A 19,027-nucleotide genomic window follows, 5' to 3' on the forward strand; every position below is an offset into this window, starting at 1 on the left:
AAATTTCTCTTTTACAATCACGTGACAATTGTCACTAACGTCAAAACCATGCTCTAAAGTTGCAAAAATCTGGGCTTAGGAACGTTTTTTGCAGTATTTGATATAAAACGTGTTTCTGAGAATTGTGAGTTATTTTGCCAATTGTCACGTGACCGTCTAACTAAATAGTGTGCTACAATCACGTGACAACTGTTACTAACGTCAAAACTGTCAAGTCATGCTCTAAAGTTGCAAAAATCAGGATTTAAAAACCCTTTCTTGCAGTATTTGATATAAAACGTGTTTAAGAAAATTATGATAGTTATTTTGACAATTATCACGTGACCGTCTAGCTAAATAGCGTTCTGCAATCACGTGACAACTGTCACTAACGTCAAAACTGTCAAGTCAAGCTCTAAAGTTGCAAAAATCAGGGTTTAGAAACGTTTTTTGCAGTATTTGATATAAAACGTGTTTCTGACATTTATAACAGTTATTTTTCCAATTATCACGTGACAGTTTAACTAAATAGTGCTCTACAATCACGTGACAACTGTCACTAACGTCAAAACTCTCAAACCATGCTCTAAAGTTGCAAAAATCAAGGTTTAGAAACGTTTTTTGCAGTATTTGATATAAAACGTATTTCTGCGATTTATAACAGTTATTTGCCAATTATCAGGTGACCGCCTAGCTAAAAAGTGTTCTACAATCACGTGACAACTTTCACTAACGTCAAAACTCTCAAACCATGCTCTAAAGTTGCAAAAATCAGGGTTTAGAAACGTTTTCTTGCAGTATTTGATATAAAACGTGTTTCTGAGATTTATAACAGTTATTTTGCCAATTATCACGTGACAGTTTAACTAAATAGTGTTCTGCAATCACGTGACAACTGTCACTAACGTCAAAACTCTCAAACCATGCTCTAAAGTTGCAAAAATCAAGGTTTAGAAACGTTTTTTGCAGTATTTGATATAAAACGTATTTCTGCGATTTATAACAGTTATTTGCCAATTATCAGGTGACCGCCTAGCTAAAAAGTGTTCTACAATCACGTGACAACTTTCACTAACGTCAAAACTCTCAAACCATGCTCTAAAGTTGCAAAAATCAGGGTTTAGAAACGTTTTCTTGCAGTATTTGATATAAAACGTGTTTCTGAGATTTATAACAGTTATTTGCCAATTACCACGTGACCGTCTAGCTAAAAAAGTGTTCTACAATCACGTGACAACTGTCATTAACGTCAAAACTCTCAAATCATGCTTTAAAGTTGCAAAAATTAGGATTTAAAAACCCTTTCTTGCAGTATTTGATATAAAATGTGTTTAAGAAAATACTGAAACGAACTATGCATCACGGTGATAACCACACAAAATTTTGACTTTCGATAGGCAACCCAACATACAGCAAATAGTTTTTAATTCTTCAAACTGTTTTTCCTAACTATTACGCTGAAGTAGATGTAATTAAAGATGAAATAAAGAACATTGTCTTACTAAAGTTGACTCCAAATAGTAAACATTTTGCTGAGATAATTATTTTAATTATGTCTTTCTTAATTATTGTATTTATTTAAATTGATTAACTTAGAGAATACGGAAACCTCATAAATATGTTCAGTTTCTCGACAAAGATATAGCTTTCTTTTTACCTACTTTGGTACAGAAACATCTAATAGCAAATAAGAAACAGGTTGACATATTGCTTACCTGCCATATGGTCCTGTATTACTTAAATAAGTATCGTCTTTTATTTAGTGAAATTGATAGGAATTCAAATAATAGAAAAGTTCAAACCTTTCAAGAAAGCAAAAATGACATTTTTGGTCAAAAGAGTGATTTTGATTTTTTTTTATTTTGCCCCAAAAGGGTTTCTAATGCACCACAAAGGGTATATTTATACCAAAGGACCTTTAGGCTAAAATGTTGAAAATTAGCCTAGAATGGGCTCAACCCCCATAACGTAAAAATGCGTTTCAATGCACATAAAGCGTCTGAAATGTTGAAATTTGTAGTTTATTTACAAAAGAGAAGGTTTTTTGATAATTTACAGTACTTTGAAAATGCGTAAATCAATTCAAATCGTCGATTTTGCCGCGTATATGACGTAGACGACTTTCAGCAGTTTTATTGGCTATGGCTGTCTGACGGTTGACAGCATCTACCGATCAGCTGATTTATAACCTCAAAGTCAAGTCAACGAGTGAAGTCCGCAGAGTGCAATGTTGCCAAATAACACGTTTAAAAGACCGTCTTTTATCGTTTCTAATTTGTCAAGATTAATTTGAATCGGTAAAAATGTACAAACTGGCAACACGAAAGCGGGTCTAGAAAAAGCTGATGATAAAAATGGCTCCTCGCACCTAATTGGTTGAAAACCGTCTACGTCATATCTAGCGGGCGTTTTAAATGTTACTATAAAATTTGAATCTTTTTATTTAATTCTTGTTATGTTAGACTTGAATGAACTGCTGAATTTGAAACTTACACTTTTTTGCTCCCAGATGAAATTGTTAATACGTCGATCGCTTAACAGAGTTATATGAAACATAGAAAGTGATAATATGATGTAGTGAATTTTGAGGGCAAATAATCCTATACTATTCCGTGAAGCATAAAACAGCGATTCTTCGTCAAAATGTTGATTGGTAATTGCGTTCCCTGAAGGTTCAATCAACGGACGGGAGTAGTAGCGCGGAAAACGGCACTCTGAGTTTACCTCAACTGAATAACAATGAGGAGCCCGCAAAACGGTAAACGTCTCGATGACGCTTTATTTGCAAAAACGATATTGAGAGAGGAACAGATAGAGTGCAGTTACTTACGTGTTAACTTTTGGCTCGTTTTGTGCTTGACTTTTGTCACAAAACTACGGAAGTAAAACTGATCTGGGTGTGTACTCTTGAAACGAAGGAAAGTGTGTTATCAAGAGAAAGGTCTGAAGAATGTTTCAGAAACCCACCATTGTCAATTTCTTCTGTCACATTCTATCAACACTTTTCTTGAGAATTACGTTCCCTGATTTCAAGAATTAGGACACTGGAATTATTTTTAAACGTTCAATTATGGTCTTTGTACTATTCATTTATTGTGGACAGTGGAGTGGTATTTACAATAACCTTATAACTTTAATCTTTCTCTAGTCTATAATATTTAAAAAATCTGAAATTAAGAAGACATCTATCTCATTTTGAAGTAGATTTGACCATTTTATGACTCAAAAGCAGACTGGCTTATTTTCAATTAAATTAAATGGAAGTTAGCAACAATATAAGAGAAATATCTCAAAAAGTTGTCTTTGCATTCAACTTTGTGTCCCCTTGTTTTTTTGTATTAAACATACAGGGCCAAATATCTCAAAAATAACGGTTCAAAAACAGGGCGTGATTTCTAAACTTAAATTAGAGCGAGTTTATTGGCCCGGAACTAGTCACGTCACAGCTCCAATATTAATGAAAACCTTACAAAACACACTAACCTAACCTAAAAAGAAGTGTTTTCGCGCCACTGTCGACTTTAAACTTAGTTTAAATCAAGTTCAAGTCAAGTGTGGTTCAGACTGTGATATTTTCATCTCTATTGTAACAGTCTGAACTAAAGATGTGAAAATACCTAATTTTGAAATTTTTAAATCAGTGGCGCTCAAAATGTTTTCTGTCTAACCTAACCTAACCTGTCAGTGGTTCCCAAAATGTCTTGAACCAGTCAAAGTTAAGCTTTTCTTGCTGTACCAGTGATTGTCAAAATGTTTCTCTAGTTTTGGAATTTTTAAATCAGTGGCGCTCAAAATGTTTTTTGTCTAACTTAACCTAACTTGTCAGTGATTCTCAAAATGTCTTGAACCAAACAAAATTAAACTTTTTTTGGTTGTACCAGTGACTCTCAAAATGTTTCTCTAATTTTGAAATTTTTAAATCAGTGGCGCTCAAAATGTTTTCTGTCTAACCTAACCTAACCTGTCAGTGGTTCCCAAAATGTCTTGAACCAAACAAAATTAAGCTTTTCTTGCTGTACCAGTGGTTGTCAAAATGTTTCTCTAGTTTTGAAATTTTTAAATCAGGTTCGCTCAAAATGTTTTCTGTCTAACCTAACCTAACCTGTCAGTGGTTCTCAAAATATCTTGAACCAGTCAAAATTAAGCTTTTCTTGCTGTACCAGTGATTGTCAAAATGTTTCTCTAGTTTTGGAATTTTTAAATCAGTGACGCTCAAAATGTTTTCTGTCTAACCTGTCAGTGATTCTCAAAATGTCTTGAACCAAACAAAATTAAGCTTTTCTTGCTGTACCAGTGATTCTCAAAATGTTTCACTAGTTTTGGAATTTTTGCTGTTTTTAAATCAGTGGCGCTCAATATGTTTTCTGTCTAACCTAACCTAACCTAACCTGTCAGTGGTTCTCAAAATGTCTTGAACCAAACAAAATTAAGCTTTTTTTGCTGTACCAGTGATTGTCAAAATCTTTTCTGTCTAACCTAACCTAACCTCTCAGTGGTTCTCAAAATGTCTTGAACCAAACAAAATTAAGCTTTTTTTGCTGTACCAGTGATTGTCAAAATGTTTCCTGTCTAACCTAACCTAACCTGTCAGTGGTTCTCAAAATGTCTTGAACCAAACAAAATTAAGCTTTTTTTGCTGTACCAGTGGTTTTCAAAATGTTTCTCTAATTTTTGAATTTTTAAATCACTGGCGCTCAAAATGTTTTTTGTCTAACCTAACCTAACCTGTCAGTGGTTTCCAAAATGTCTTGAACCAAACAAAATTAAGCTTTTCTTGCTGTACCAGTGGTTTTCAAAATGTTTCTCTAGTTTTGGAATTTTTAAATCAGTGACGCTCAAAATGTTTTCTGTCTAACCTGTCAGTGATTCTCAAAATGTCTAGAACCAAATAAAATTAAACTTTTTTTGTTGTACCAGTGACTCTCAAAATGTTTCTCTAATTTTGAAATTTTTAAATCAGTGACGCTCAAAATGTTTTCTGTCTAACCTAACCTAACCTGTCAGTGGTTTCCAAAATGTCTTGAACCAAACAAAATTAAGCTTTTCTTGCTGTACCAGTGATTGTCAAAATGTTTCTCTAGTTTTGGAATTTTTAAATCAGTGACGCTCAAAATGTTTTCTGTCTAACCTGTCAGTAATTCTCAAAATGTCTTGAACCAAACAAAATTAAGCTTTTCTAGCTGTACTAGTGATTGTCAAAATGTTTTACTAGTTTTGGAATTTTTGCTGTTTTTAAATCAGTGGCGCTCAATATGTTTTCTGTCTAACCTAACCTAACCTGTCAGTGGTTTTCAAAATGTCTTGAACCAAACAAAATTAAGCTTTTTTTGCTGTACCAGTGATTCTCAAAATGTTTCACTAGTTTTGGAATTTTTGCTGTTTTTAAATCAGTGGCGCTCAATATGTTTTCTGTCTAACCTAACCTAACCTGTCAGTGGTTCTCAAAATGTCTTGAACCAAACAAAATTAAGCTTTTTTTGCTGTACCAGTGATTGTCAAAATCTTTTCTGTCTAACCTAACCTAACCTCTCAGTGGTTCTCAAAATGTCTTGAACCAAACAAAATTAAGCTTTTTTTGCTGTACCAGTGATTGTCAAAATGTTTCCTGTCTAACCTAACCTAACCTGTCAGTGGTTCTCAAAATGTCTTGAACCAAACAAAATTAAGCTTTTTTTGCTGTACCAGTGATTGTCAATATGTTTTCTGTCTAACCTAACCTAACCTGTCAGTGGTTCTCAAAATGTCTTGAACCAAACAAAATTAAGCTTTTTTTGTTGTACCAGTGACTCTCAAAATGTTTCTCTAATTTTTGAATTTTTAAATCACTGGCGCTCAAAATGTTTTTTGTCTAACCTAACCTAACCTGTCAGTGGTTTCCAAAATGTCTTGAACCAAACAAAATTAAGCTTTTCTTGCTGTACCAGTGGTTTTCAAAATGTTTCTCTAGTTTTGGAATTTTTAAATCAGTGACGCTCAAAATGTTTTCTGTCTAACCTGTCAGTGATTCTCAAAATGTCTTGAACCAAATAAAATTAAACTTTTTTTGTTGTACCAGTGACTCTCAAAATGTTTCTCTAATTTTGAAATTTTTAAATCAGTGACGCTCAAAATGTTTTCTGTCTAACCTAACCTAACCTGTCAGTGGTTTCCAAAATGTCTTGAACCAAACAAAATTAAGCTTTTCTTGCTGTACCAGTGGTTTTCAAAATGTTTCTCTAGTTTTGGAATTTTTAAATCAGTGACGCTCAAAATGTTTTCTGTCTAACCTGTCAGTGATTCTCAAAATGTCTTGAACCAAATAAAATTAAACTTTTTTTGTCGTACCAGTGACTCTCAAAATGTTTCTCTAATTTTGAAATTTTTAAATCAGTGACGCTCAAAATGTTTTCTGTCTAACCTAACCTAACCTGTCAGTGGTTTCCAAAATGTCTTGAACCAAACAAAATTAAGCTTTTCTTGCTGTACCAGTGATTGTCAAAATGTTTCTCTAGTTTTGGAATTTTTAAATCAGTGACGCTCAAAATGTTTTCTGTCTAACCTGTCAGTAATTCTCAAAATGTCTTGAACCAAACAAAATTAAGCTTTTCTTGCTGTACTAGTGATTGTCAAAATGTTTTACTAGTTTTGGAATTTTTGCTGTTTTTAAATCAGTGGCGCTCAATATGTTTTCTGTCTAACCTAACCTAACCTGTCAGTGGTTCTCAAAATGTCTTGAACCAAACAAAATTAAGCTTTTCTTGCTGTACCAGTGATTGTCAAAATGTTTCTCTAGTTTTGGAATTTTTAAATCAGTGACGCTCAAAATGTTTTCTGTCTAACCTGTCAGTAATTCTCAAAATGTCTTGAACCAAACAAAATTAAGCTTTTCTTGCTGTACTAGTGATTGTCAAAATGTTTTACTAGTTTTGGAATTTCTGCTGTTTTTAAATCAGTGGCGCTCAATATGTTTTCTGTCTAACCTAACCTAACCTGTCAGTGGTTCTCAAAATGTCTTGAACCAAACGAAATTAAACTTTTTTGCTGTTCCAGTGACTCTCAAAATGTTTCTCTAATTTTGAAATTTTTAAATCAGTGGCGCTCAAAATGTTTTCTGTCTAACCTAACCTAACCTGTCAGTGGTTCCCAAAATGTCTTGAACCAAACAAAATTAAGCTTTTCTTGCTGTACCAGTGATTGTCAAAATGTTTCTCTAGTTTTGGAATTTTTAAATCAGTGACGCTCAAAATGTTTTTTGTCTAACCTGTCAGTGATTCTCAAAATGTCTTGAACCAAACAAAATTAAGCTTTTTTTGTTGTACCAGTGACTCTCAAAATGTTTCTCTAATTTTGAAATTTTTAAATCAGTGGCGTTCAAAATGTTTTCTGTCTAACCTAACCTAACCTGTCAGTGGTTACCAAAATGTCTTGAACCAAACAAAATTAAGCTTTTTTTGTTGTACCAGTGACTCTCAAAATGTTTCTCTAATTTTGAAATTTTTAAATCAGTGGCGCTCAAAATGTCGAAGTTTAAATTGTGTCTACACAAATCCTTAAAACAGTCACCTGACCCTAAATAATGCAATTTTCACCTTAAAAATTATTTCAGACGCAAAATTTGATCTGTTAAAGTTCAAAACGAAAAAAAAATTGCGTCAAAAATCATAACTTTTTTTTAAGTTTAGAATGTGATTTTCTTCGTATGGCATGACATTAAAAAATTACAGTCTAAACTCAAATTAAAAACTTTCAAAAATAGGTTTAATTCAGTATTTTGCCACCATATTCCGCTTTTAAATTATTGAACAAAAAAATGGCAAATAAAAATCTAGCCAATAGAGTCAGTCAACAGCAAAATAACAGATTTAGGTGGTATTGCACCCTCATATTTTAAACCAAGTTTAAGTTTGTTCGCAGTGTGAAATTAAAGATAAAAAATATTACAGTCTAAACCACATCAATTACTTAAACTTGGTTAAAACTCAACTTAAAGTCGACAGTGCAAATGGTACTTATTTAACCATGACAAGCCCAATGTTAAATATTTGCTCAAATACTGTTTAGTACCTACCTCGATTTGTTGTATTTTAAACCAAGTTTCAGTTGAGTTTGGTTTTGAGTGTGACAGAATTGATTGAACAAAGGCACAGTCTAAACTACACTTAAGCTTGGCTTAAATACGACAGTGCAAGAAACTCTGTGTAAGCACAAAAAAAACTGGAAGTTTTTTTTACAAACTTCCTGCCTGGAAACAAACTGTTTGACACCTGAATCCAACTTGGAATTATCAAGTTTCAAACTTTTAACGATCCCAACTAAATTGAAAACAAAACAGACGTTTACAATTAAAACAAACTTAATATCACCACTAAGGAGACAATTAATCGTAGTCAGCGTAACTAAATATACAAATTAAAGCTGGAACAGATATAAATAACATCCAGAGTTATTAATCTTGAAGTTAATCATCTCCTGTAAACCACGCCTCAGACGTCCCGATTGGCCCGAAGTTCACATGTTGGCATTTTGGTGGGTTAAGTTGTTTATATTAAGATGCCTTTAGTTTTGGTCGGGAAGCGCCTAACCGCAATTATATTGGTGATCGAGCTGTTTTAGAAATGAATCAGGAAGAATCAGGTGGGCTCTGTACAAACGAAACAGATACAGTGAAAGTGTGCTCGAAAAAGTCGAAAAATTTTCTAATTGATTCCTTACTGGCTAATGACTTTCAACCAAAAAGTTTTACATCACATGAAAGTGCTAATCAAGAACCTTCATTCTTCCAAGAAGCAGACGGTGAAGATGTGCAAGATAGAGACAATGATTCGTCAGGTATGTATTTTTTGTTTTAAAAGATATGCCAATCAAGCGGATCAAAGTCTGGTCGTTGTGGTGGCGCCTCCCGAGCCACATATGTCACCATTCTGACACTACTGAAGAGACGGCCTCTTTTAACCCACGATTTTCTATGGCTCATTAATCGCGTTAAGTGTTGGGGAATGTTTACGGTTTTATGTGGCAAGGAATTTGGACGAAAGACGATTTTTCAGGCCTGAAATGGGATTTCTGGATGTTTTAGGTTTCATGAAAAATGTTAATTAGCTGTCTAAAGACGTCTAAATTCAAAAATTGAAGTAAAAAAAGTATACCTTTTAAACTAAAATCAAAATGAAACTTATCAGCTTCAGTATAGTAAAGTAGTGAAAGATATTACAAAAAGGACACAGTAAATAGCTTTAAAAACCCACATAAGTCTCCTAAGTTAAGTTTTCAAAATAAAATTGACTTCATCAATTCAAAAATATTAAAAAAATATAACTTTACCTCCCTGTATGATACAGAGAGTGTACAGTTTAGAATAGTGTTTTACCCACAGACATGGAAATTTCAAAACTATACATAGGAACCGTATCATTAACAGAAAACTATTACAAATAAATGATCTAGACAGAGATGAAGCATAACTTAGTACCATAAGTGTGGGATGTGATGTCATCATTAAAAATCTTGTAAGCAAGTATCAAATGACGTCACATACATCAATTTTTGCTCAATGCCACGTCACTTACAAAGTTTTTATGTATCTTTGTCTAGATAATTGATTTGCAATAGTTCTATCTCTTCTTATCATGAATAATTTGCAAATTTCCATACCTGTATAGGGCTTTAAATAAAATTAAGAAACATTCAAATGAAATAACACTATAAACTGTCAGAAAATAACATTTATTTGGAAACCCTAAAACCACCAACTCTGGATACTCTACCGCAGTGTATCTTAAAAAGATTTTTCGAAATTCTGCAAAAACGAACAATAATTAATTTCCAGAGAGTTACCAAAGTGACAGTTTTTCGAATTTAGTACGAATTATAGTTCATTATCGTAAAAACTAAAAATAATGGCTAAGGAATGTGAAAACATGGTGCATACAAAATTTTGTCAGCGTTGACAGACTATTTGACAGATGACACTAATGATAAAACTGTCAAATAGCAAATAAATAATCAAACTGAAATTATGCATTACTTGTAGTTTTAAAGTTTAAATTATATTTAAAAAATCATTAAAACAGTCACGTGACCTTATGATAAATACCAGATATGTAAAAGAGGTAAATTTGTCATTGTTATTATCAAACTTATCATGCATTTTAATGAGATAATTTAAGACATTTAAAAGGCGTACTTTAAGCATAGCTTCAGTGTGGTTTAGAGTGTGACTTTTTTCACCTGTACTGTCACAGTCTGACCCACACACAAAACGACTGTGCAAACGGGGGTAAATGATTAAAAGTACATTAAACTGTATTTGAATTAATATTGGATTGTTGTACAATTAATTAAAAAACGAATTAATTTTGAATTTTCAGATTATTCAATTTTTTCCGGAAATTACCGGAAACTTTCTGAAAAATGTTGTATACCTAACCTCAACACTTTTCAAAATAATATGAATTTTGAAAAAAATATTATTTAAAAATTTATCCCTTCTGGACAACACATTCCCGGTATAAAAGCTTTAAGCTTTCGGTAGCGTGACATTTCTACTATATATGGTATACAGGGTGATCAAAAGACAATTTCAAGGGCTACAAATTGGTATATTGAACCACCCTGTAACTGTCAAAATAACCGAGTTATGGGCTGTCACAGTAAAAACTGTCAAAATCAAACAACTCAGTTTTAACAGTAAATAACTCGCTTATTCGACGTTTTAGGTAAAAACGCTATACAGGGTGGTCAAAAGATAATTTCAAGGGCTACAAATTGGTATATTGAACCACCCTATAATTGTCAAAATACCCGAGTTATTGACAATACAATGGAGTAGTTTACAAGGTGATTTACACACAACATCCATTTTATAAAAAAAAATACCAAATATTTGCATATACTTTATTCCTAGATAATCCATCAGTATACAGGATGTCCCAAATTTGAGCAAACATAATTGTTTATTCGATTTTTGGAATCTACGTCAAATTCTAGGCCTACTTGATGTAAAATGTTTGTGTCGATATACAATTGTTTTTGCTCTAGCAGCCTTACTTTGACCACCCTCCTCAAAAGCAGAAATTCCTAATTTAAGCGAAATTTTGATACACTTTTCCAGACAATAAATATCGTCCATAACTCGCTTATTTGAAACACTCTGTATAAACACACCGTATAACAAAAGAAAGCTAATAAACGGGGCTATCACGTGACGTAGAGCGGGCACGACTATTTTGTTCCGTTTGGCCGCTAGAGGGCGTCAAAGTTGACTCTCGATTTTTGCTAAATATTTCAGGAACGTTTTAGCTTAGAGGTTTGAAATTTTCTTCCTGTGAGAATTTCCATAAATTTAATTTTTTTCCCTGATAAATACCATTTTAAACGCAAAAATGTTGCGGAACGTCAAATTAAAATTAAGTAAAACAGTGAGGTGTGAGGTGTAAAAAATGTAAATTTGAAATTAAATAAAACAGTCACGTGACCTTAAAAAAATTGAATTTGCAACTGTCAAAGTTCAGAGTTAAAAATTAGTTAAAATAGTAGGCACTGACTCAAGCTGTTAACAAATGCTATTTAAAAACCTCCTCATTTGACACTTGACAATTGACATATGGGTGTTTTCACGATCTGATCCCTAATAATCGCACATTTCTACAGTATTGCCATTCTAACAATTTTTCTAGTTTAGTACGATGTTGCATTTTTATGTTCCTACAGGGTGAGTCACATATTCTTTAGTCTGCATATATTGATGTTAAAAGTTACAGGGTGTTGAAATTAGAACATGTATTTTCAACACTTTTCAATGAATAAATTGAAAATTAATTATGATGTGCACCAAAAAAAAAAAACTCCAAATATCTCGAAAATGGTAAGAGATACACACTTTTTTAATGTTTTGTTCAAATTTTCAAATTTAGCTTGAACTGTAGAATATTCGGATTTCTGCTTGAAATGTCTATAATACATAAGTTTGCAATTAATTAATTCTAATTTAAAGCTGGTTGGTGTAAGAGTAGACATTTTGACTACCCCCCCAAAAAAAAAAATGTTTGATTACCTTCAGTCAAAGTTTAAATGAATCATCGAACAGCCCTCACGGCAGTTAAACAATTATTCTTCTCTAATTGGTTCCCGGATATTGTTTATTAAGGGAAAGATATATGGCCGCGTGTTAAGTCTTTATCTCGGCGACGATGTCTCGAATATTACACCAAACAGTTGTTTTTAATTTACCGTGGCAAAATTTATGTTTAAAATGTCGGGTGGGAAGTGCAGACACGTTTAGAAGACGATAATTTGCGCCGCGGCCCCAAAATTAGATTTTAAACGCCTAATGATCCAGAAAGCAATGAAAATGATTAAAAAAGATCTCGCGCGCCCCTTTCGCGATAAATTAGGCCGTCGCCCGATTTTAATTTTCATATAATTGACAGAAAAGTGTAGGCAAAGCTTGTGCTCATTTACGACACGTTTGCAGATTGAAAATGACATATTGCGGTCTAATTTGTCTTTTAGTTGGAAATGGTAAATGAATCAGAGGATTTATGGACTGGTTTAGTAGCTCAAAGAGTTTTTGGAATAGTTCAGAAAACTGGCATACACAGCCAAACGATGATGCAGGCAAAACAAATTTACGTTATTGTCAAAAAATCAGAAACTATTTCATAACTTAATTTCGGGTCTTCAGTTAGGTTCTTTTTTTGTTTTTCTTTCCACATTTGCCATAAGTTTCAACTCAGTTTAATAGTCAAAATTTAATTCATTTTGACATCAAAAGGCTACTTTGCAAGTTTTTTAAGTTTCAGTGTTTTCTTTGCTTCATTGAACATATTTTTATTAACTTAACCCTTATACTAATACTAAAGTTAGTTTAAAAACCTGCTGTTATAGTGAACTGCCACATAATTTCATTAAATAACCAAGATTCACGACACTTTTTAAGCTAAATATGAAATTGCATCTCTCCTCTGAAATTCAGCTAATATTGTAAGAAATGTTGATGATTTATAATCCACAGTCAAAGTTTTTGGCCTAATTAACACTGAACGAAAATCGACACTTTAAAACGTTAATCACACAGCGAGAATGAAAAAAGTAAATCGTTTGGAAAAGTGCCATTTTGTTATGACAAACGCCCAGACAAGTCAATTAATACCGAAGTAATAAATAGTTTGAAATTTTAAACTGATGGGACAGTGTCCAAGAAATTAATTTCAAAACACTTTGTGCTCGAATAAAATTTGTATCATTTTTAAATGAAACCAAAAGTGTGTAACAAAATTTCTCCTGTTCTATGCTTTTTCATTAAAACTATAATAATAGACACTCTATAAATAAATAAACATTGTCGTAACCGTACGTGAGTGTAACTATTAACGGTAACGAGGCCTTAGTCCTAATAATGTGTTGACAAAAACGAATAATTGCAAATAGGTTTTAAATAACATCAAAAACAAATCTAAAGGAAAGCCAACAATCCTGACTCCCGGTAATTAGGCAGCGTTTAGTGTCACTTTGTCTTTTAAAATACTTCCTGTCAATTAGGCGTTGATGTATGGCCGGAGAAACATGCATAACCGTAGCAGCAGTGCCAGGAATAAATGAACGGATTCGTAGACGGTACACATTCTAAACGCGTTCCACACATTTTCGGATTATCCTTCTGTTCAGGGTATTTTGTTGCAAATTAAACTGTTAAATTTCCAGACCTGTCCAATCACAACAAAGCGGAAGATGACAGAAAAAAACGACCTAGAACCGCTTTCACCGCCTCCCAAATCAAATCGCTGGAAGCGGAATTCGAGAAGAACAAGTATCTTTCAGTAGCCAAACGTGGACAACTGTCCAAAGCCTTAAAACTAACTGAAACTCAGGTAAATGCATGTAATAATAAGTTTCACAACATCACAACAAAATCTTTTTTCTAATTAGATTAAAATATGGTTCCAAAATAGACGGACCAAGTGGAAGCGGAAGTACACAAACGACCTGGAGTTCCTAGCTCAACAGTACTATAGTTCCTTGGGGATACTGACTCCCAGACCCATATTTGTAGGTGACAGACTATGGTATCAAACTCTGAATGTTTAACCCAAATTCTGTATGGTAATTGACTCAATTTTTAAAGGTTTTTTAACTATCCCAACCAGCCAGGAATGCCACAGCCAACTACATCAAGCTACCCGACTCTGCCTCCTCAAATGAGATTAGCCCAACCCTGTATACAAAAATACGTTGAGTGCCACCCTGCCGAACTCAGATCGGATTGTTCGCCTATGACGCATTTACAAAACTTTGAGAGGCAATTTGATACTTCCTAGCAATTAGCCCACTAAACCATAGAATTAAGACTGATTATTTGATTGAAGTTAAACATAATTATTATTTTATAAAATATATGGTGCTTTCCAGAAAATAGAGAAACTTACTCAGTCACTATATAATAAATTAGTACATTAAATAACAAAACAAAACACAATAATTAAATTAAACTAACACACAACTAAAGAGATCAACTCCAAGTAAATTTTTGAGTCTCACCAGAATATTTCAAACATTCCACATTATTAACAATTTCAACATCACCAGAACAGAAACTGTTCAAAACTTTTGGATTTAAACCGCAATCCGACAAGTTTTCCTTACCAAAAATTGCAGTTCCCTTCTCCTCCTTATCATCTTCTTTATTGATCCTGTCTGCTTTACTAAAAGTTCTAGTAGGTTCCACGTCAGTAAACGTCATAGTCAAACTGTAGTCCACACTGTTTATGTTGAATATATTATGAATTGTACTGGGTAAAATTGGGCCGGCCAAATCAATTGAGAAGTAGTCGTTTCCGTCAGAATGCATTTTGTTTTCGCGCACTTTTAATAGTGACAATGTAGCGCCGAAAAATGCTACAGGGGCAAGTAAAGTGGGGGGAATACCAGCAAATGGTCCAGTAGGGGGTACAATACTTTTGCAGTTGAGTAGAAAATTGAAAAAAGCATTCACCTCCACTCCTTTAATTAAAATTATGCTTTGATCTGTTTGGTCCACTTGACATTCAGTTTTGTGTTCAATTCTATCCTAAAAAAAACCACAAAAAGTTTGAAATTAATCCAATTATTTACCCCACAAAAAGTTACCTGTGTGTAATTAATGTTTTTAATATCCTCAGGGTTAATCCCCAAGTCAGTCAACCAATCTTCTTCACCTTCATTTTCCTCACATTCCTGAAACAAACCACACAGTCATTACTTCAATTAAATTTAACCTTTACCTACCTTAATTCCACCACTTTCCAGCTTGTCTAATCCACTTTTTAAAGGCATTTCAAACTCAATATCTGCCTCTTTTAACAAAGCCCGAAAACCTCTGGTGGTTGGTGTCAACATAACATGTAAATCCACCTGGTTGGCTATACCAGCAGCTCTAAATAGAGCAGTAAAAGTGTTGGTACACACATAAAAATATGGACATTGTCTGGTTCTTATCAGTTGGTACAGGGACTTTAAACTGTCAGTCCATGTTTCAAACAAGCTTTTTTTGATTGTGTGATTACTGGCAAAACTCATTCCACCTGCATCTTTCAGGCTATTTCTTGGAAATAGAGTTAGCCAGGGTAGAGAAGGATGTTGCCAGTACATACAGCACTGGTGAAATTTTGCATTTGGGGAGACATCCAAAGAAGTGTCACACTTTTCCATGTCCAGACAGCGAGTGAAACTGGTTATACCTGAGGATTCTTCACCAATTTTCAGTTTGGATGACCAAGGGAATGGTTTGGAGGAAATTAAACGTAGTTTCCGTTTTAACGTCCAGTCCACTGGACACCAAGGTGTTTCTTTACATTGATGAACCTCAGTTTGGCTTGATTTTTTATCACCTTTAACACTGATGGAAGATGAGGATAAAATGTTACTGAAACTATGATTAAAACTGGAACTGGCACTAGCAGTGGACACTGACGGGTTTAGGAGTTTAAACAAAGTTTGATCACCAGTTTCACTCAAAAGTTCACTTGAATCCTCTTTTACCTTCTTAGTGTCTGGATCATGTTTTGCAAAAGGATTTTTACGTTTTCTTGAATTAAAAAGGTCCTCAAACGCAGCTATTTGACTTGTACCAGGTTTCTTGTCTTGAGAAGTTGCATTTCCGTTTATTCTAGCCTGCAGAGCCTTTTTTTTTAAACGCAACTTTTGCAATTTTAATAGTTCTTTGGGATGTTGCCATTTTGAATCTTTCTCCGAACTGTTGAACATCTTCCCAATTTTATTAAAAGTTAAATCAATTTTTCGTAGGATAGCGCCTTTCCTATGTTTATATCAACAAATTTTGTTATATTCCTATTAGATTAAAAAAGTAAAAAACACATAAACAAAAAAGTTTCTAACCTCAAAAAATTTAATTTTTGACATTGACTTTAACGAATAAATTCCTCTCGAACAGTATTTATTTCAGTTTTATTCTAAAGTTAGAAGAAGACTGATATATATTCGGAGCGGTCTGTTACTACTCTGCTTGACGGTCAATACTTGACAGTGACGTATGACGTATGCCCCCTAACCTCTTTCTTTGGATTATTTAAAATTTTCTAATATAAATAAACAAACTTTTAAATAAAACAACTTATTTAAAAAAGATTATTTTTGCAGGGTTTAACACTAACTGGCCTTGTAAATCATGTTTCCTACTAGCTCTCAAAGTAAACACTGGATGTATAAAAATGATGATGAATTGAACGAATTAAGGGCAAAAGCCAATTCCAGATACATTCAGCAACATGGGCGCTCTTTTAACATACCGGTAAGTATTTAGACTGCACCAAAGTGGCCATGAAATGAATATAAATTGTAGGAAGCCAACAAGACAGAATTTTTTCTGTCCCCAGAAGAAGAGCGGGTGATGGTGAAGAGATTTGAGTTTAACCTCAGGGACTTCTGCAAACGCTTTCAACCACCAATGCCTCGATGCGTTATGGGTACTTCTTTTCACTATTTCAAAAGGTTTTACATACAAAACTCTGTGATGAACTACCATCCTAAAGAAATCATGTAGGTAGTTTTATTTAAGCTTTCTGGTGGTGATGTAACAGAAATAAATTTTAGGGTTACATGCGTTTATTTAGCTTGTAAAGTTGAGGAATTCAATGTGTCCATACAGCAGTTTGTAGCTAACATTAAAGGGGATAGAGAAAAAGCCACTGATATAATTCTCAATAATGAACTGCTTTTGATGGAACAGTTAAACTTTCACCTGGCTATTCACAATCCTTTTAGACCTGTTGAGGGACTGTTAATTGACATTAAGGTGGGGTTATTTATCTTTAGTGCCAGACGAGTTAGTGTGTGTTTGTAGACTAGAGGATCTTTGCATGACCCTGAAAGACTGAGACAGGGCACTGAACAATTCTTAGACAGGGTCTTTTTAACAGACTCAATACTGCTCTATTCACCCAGTCAGGTGGCTTTGGCTGCCATACTTCATGCCGCCTCAAAACTCCAAGAAAACTTAGACTCCTACGTCACTGATGTGTTGTTTGGTAAAGATGGCAGGGATAAATTGGCTGTGCTTATAGATGCAGTTAGAGGTTAGGATTGTGTATGTAAGTGAGTTGATTAAAATGTGAATTTTGTAGCTATAAGGTCTATGGAGAAAATTGCAGACAATGCACCAGACAAGACCTACATTAAGACTCTTGATAAGAAGTTGGAAAAGTGTAGAAATCCTGAAAATAATCCTGACAGTGAAATGTAAGTACAGTTTACTAAAAGTTACATTCACCATATGTTCAGATGACTGGTTAATCTGTTTTATAGTCTGGAAACGTTAAAATTTTCCTTCTGTATGTTGCATTCACCATATGTCCAGATTAATGTCATAAAGGAAATAATATTTTCTCGGTTTTTGTCACAGTAATCGTTCAATGTAATGAGGTGATGAAACACTAGAAAAAACTCATTATTTTGAGGGCAAATCCATTTTTACTATTTTGTTTAACGTGGTTTTAGTTACAAGAAAAAAATGCAAGCATTGCTGGACGATGAGGACGATTTGTACAACACAATAGCCACACAAAACGATCAAAGAAACGATTCCGCATTAAACATGAGCATTCCAGTGTCACCAGAAGTGGCTTAATAATTAAATAAGTAAAAGAATAATATAATTTACTGTTTTTTTTAAAGTATTCCATCTGTGCCATCAAAGTTAACTGGGGTCCCATAAGACCACCACAATCGTTACAGCCGTAATTTAGCCGGACAAGTTAATATTGTAATTTTTATAATTTTCCCCTCATTTCGTCGCAAATTACGCTATGGGAAGCATGATGGGCTTTCTGCTTTAGTTGGCTCTTTGCCCTACTGGCAATCGGAATGACGACGAAATAAATATCAACACGGAAAGTGCACAGGTTTTTGGTGCAGTGATTGTGCTTGGTTATAAAAGCGTACCGACAAATATTTCAGTGGAAGCCAGCGTATAAAAGGACCAAACCTAGCATTAAATATAGTGTTAATAACCGGTTATCTAAAATGCTACTGCTAAGCCTCTGCGAGTCACTGGTAATTTATATTTAGGTTAATTTATAATAAGTATCTTTTAGATTTTATAATTTCGGCCTTCCACGTATATCAGATCTGTCGGCGGTGATAATTAATATTTATAGCTCGAATCCCTTATACATAATCATTTAGGGATATCGGTCGTTTCTCCGTACTCGGATTTTTAATATGTTTATTATGTAAATAGTGCTAAACCCGTAGGTAGTGCTTTATGTATGATCGGTTACTGCTGTATACATCCTGCACAAGTCCGGAATTTATTTTTATTAACAAGTTATAATAACGTGTAGAACAGCATTACAGTTGTATTGAAAAGTTGATAAAATTGTTGGATTTGTGTGTGAGCCTTGCCATTTCTAAACGACAGATTTTGATGCAGTTTGGACTGTCATTGAGCTTAATTTATGGGATTTTGGTTCATGGAAAAAACTCTGACTTAAATGCACCGCCACTGTACTATACAGGGTGGAAAAGAAGCACGTGCAAAAAAGTGAAATTTTCAAGTAGTCCCCAATTGATCAGTAAT

At 33.8% G+C, this 19,027-nt stretch overlaps 3 protein-coding genes across 5 annotated transcripts; 2 read left to right on the forward strand and 1 right to left on the reverse strand.

The window, feature by feature from the left end:
* Window positions 1-8,486: 8,486 nt before the first annotated feature.
* Window positions 8,487-14,368, forward strand: LOC145728961 (homeobox protein MSX-2-like). 3 transcript variants are annotated; one of them, XM_081979539.1, is made up of 5 exons: window positions 13,424-13,441; window positions 13,498-13,572; window positions 13,660-13,826; window positions 13,885-14,021; window positions 14,081-14,368. In XM_081979539.1, exons 2-5 carry the CDS (start codon window positions 13,554-13,556, stop codon window positions 14,271-14,273), a joined length of 516 nt encoding a protein of 171 aa, XP_081835665.1. In that variant the 5' UTR covers window positions 13,424-13,441; window positions 13,498-13,553; the 3' UTR covers window positions 14,274-14,368. The 3 variants fall into 3 exon arrangements, with proteins under 3 accessions (XP_081835663.1, XP_081835664.1, XP_081835665.1); XM_081979537.1 differs by lacking the exons at window positions 13,424-13,441; window positions 13,498-13,572 and adding an exon at window positions 8,487-8,787; XM_081979538.1 differs by having other exon boundaries at window positions 13,354-13,572.
* A 9-nt stretch (window positions 14,369-14,377) lies between these two features.
* Window positions 14,378-16,340, reverse strand: hd (humpty dumpty). The gene is made up of 3 exons (XM_081979535.1): window positions 15,220-16,340; window positions 15,082-15,168; window positions 14,378-15,022 (listed from the first exon to the last, which is right to left on the reverse strand). Exons 1-3 carry the CDS (start codon window positions 16,195-16,197, stop codon window positions 14,465-14,467), a joined length of 1,623 nt encoding a protein of 540 aa, XP_081835661.1. The 5' UTR covers window positions 16,198-16,340; the 3' UTR covers window positions 14,378-14,464.
* Window positions 16,341-16,490: 150 nt separating this feature from the next.
* CycH (cyclin H) lies at window positions 16,491-18,104 on the forward strand. Its single transcript, XM_081979536.1, has 6 exons — window positions 16,491-16,741; window positions 16,793-16,989; window positions 17,044-17,245; window positions 17,294-17,525; window positions 17,574-17,688; window positions 17,947-18,104. Exons 1-6 carry the CDS (start codon window positions 16,619-16,621, stop codon window positions 18,074-18,076), a joined length of 999 nt encoding a protein of 332 aa, XP_081835662.1. The 5' UTR covers window positions 16,491-16,618; the 3' UTR covers window positions 18,077-18,104.
* Window positions 18,105-19,027: the final 923 nt, after the last annotated feature.

Source organism: Ips typographus, linkage group LG5, assembly GCF_016097725.1.
Source record: "Ips typographus isolate SLU linkage group LG5, UJ_Ityp_2.0, whole genome shotgun sequence".
Classification (NCBI taxonomy): domain Eukaryota; kingdom Metazoa; phylum Arthropoda; class Insecta; order Coleoptera; family Curculionidae; genus Ips; species Ips typographus.

Excerpts from the sequence above, each read along its gene's own strand:
- LOC145728961 (XM_081979537.1), top strand. The coding sequence starts at position 8,574 with ATGAATCAGGAAGAATCAGGTGGGCTCTGTACAAACGAAACAGATACA. Across the intron at positions 13,827-13,884 it reads TAAAACTAACTGAAACTCAG|ATTAAAATATGGTTCCAAAA; the intron begins GTAAATGCATGT and ends TTTTCTAATTAG. Across the intron at positions 14,022-14,080 it reads TTTGTAGGTGACAGACTATG|GTTTTTTAACTATCCCAACC; the intron begins GTATCAAACTCT and ends CAATTTTTAAAG.
- hd (XM_081979535.1), bottom strand. The coding sequence starts at position 16,197 with ATGTTCAACAGTTCGGAGAAAGATTCAAAATGGCAACATCCCAAAGAA. Across the intron at positions 15,169-15,219 it reads TGGAAAGTGGTGGAATTAAG|GAATGTGAGGAAAATGAAGG; the intron begins GTAGGTAAAGGT and ends GGTTTGTTTCAG. Across the intron at positions 15,023-15,081 it reads AAAACATTAATTACACACAG|GATAGAATTGAACACAAAAC; the intron begins GTAACTTTTTGT and ends GGTTTTTTTTAG.
- CycH (XM_081979536.1), top strand. The coding sequence starts at position 16,619 with ATGTTTCCTACTAGCTCTCAAAGTAAACACTGGATGTATAAAAATGAT. Across the intron at positions 16,742-16,792 it reads GGCGCTCTTTTAACATACCG|GAAGCCAACAAGACAGAATT; the intron begins GTAAGTATTTAG and ends TATAAATTGTAG. Across the intron at positions 17,246-17,293 it reads GACTGTTAATTGACATTAAG|ACTAGAGGATCTTTGCATGA; the intron begins GTGGGGTTATTT and ends GTGTGTTTGTAG.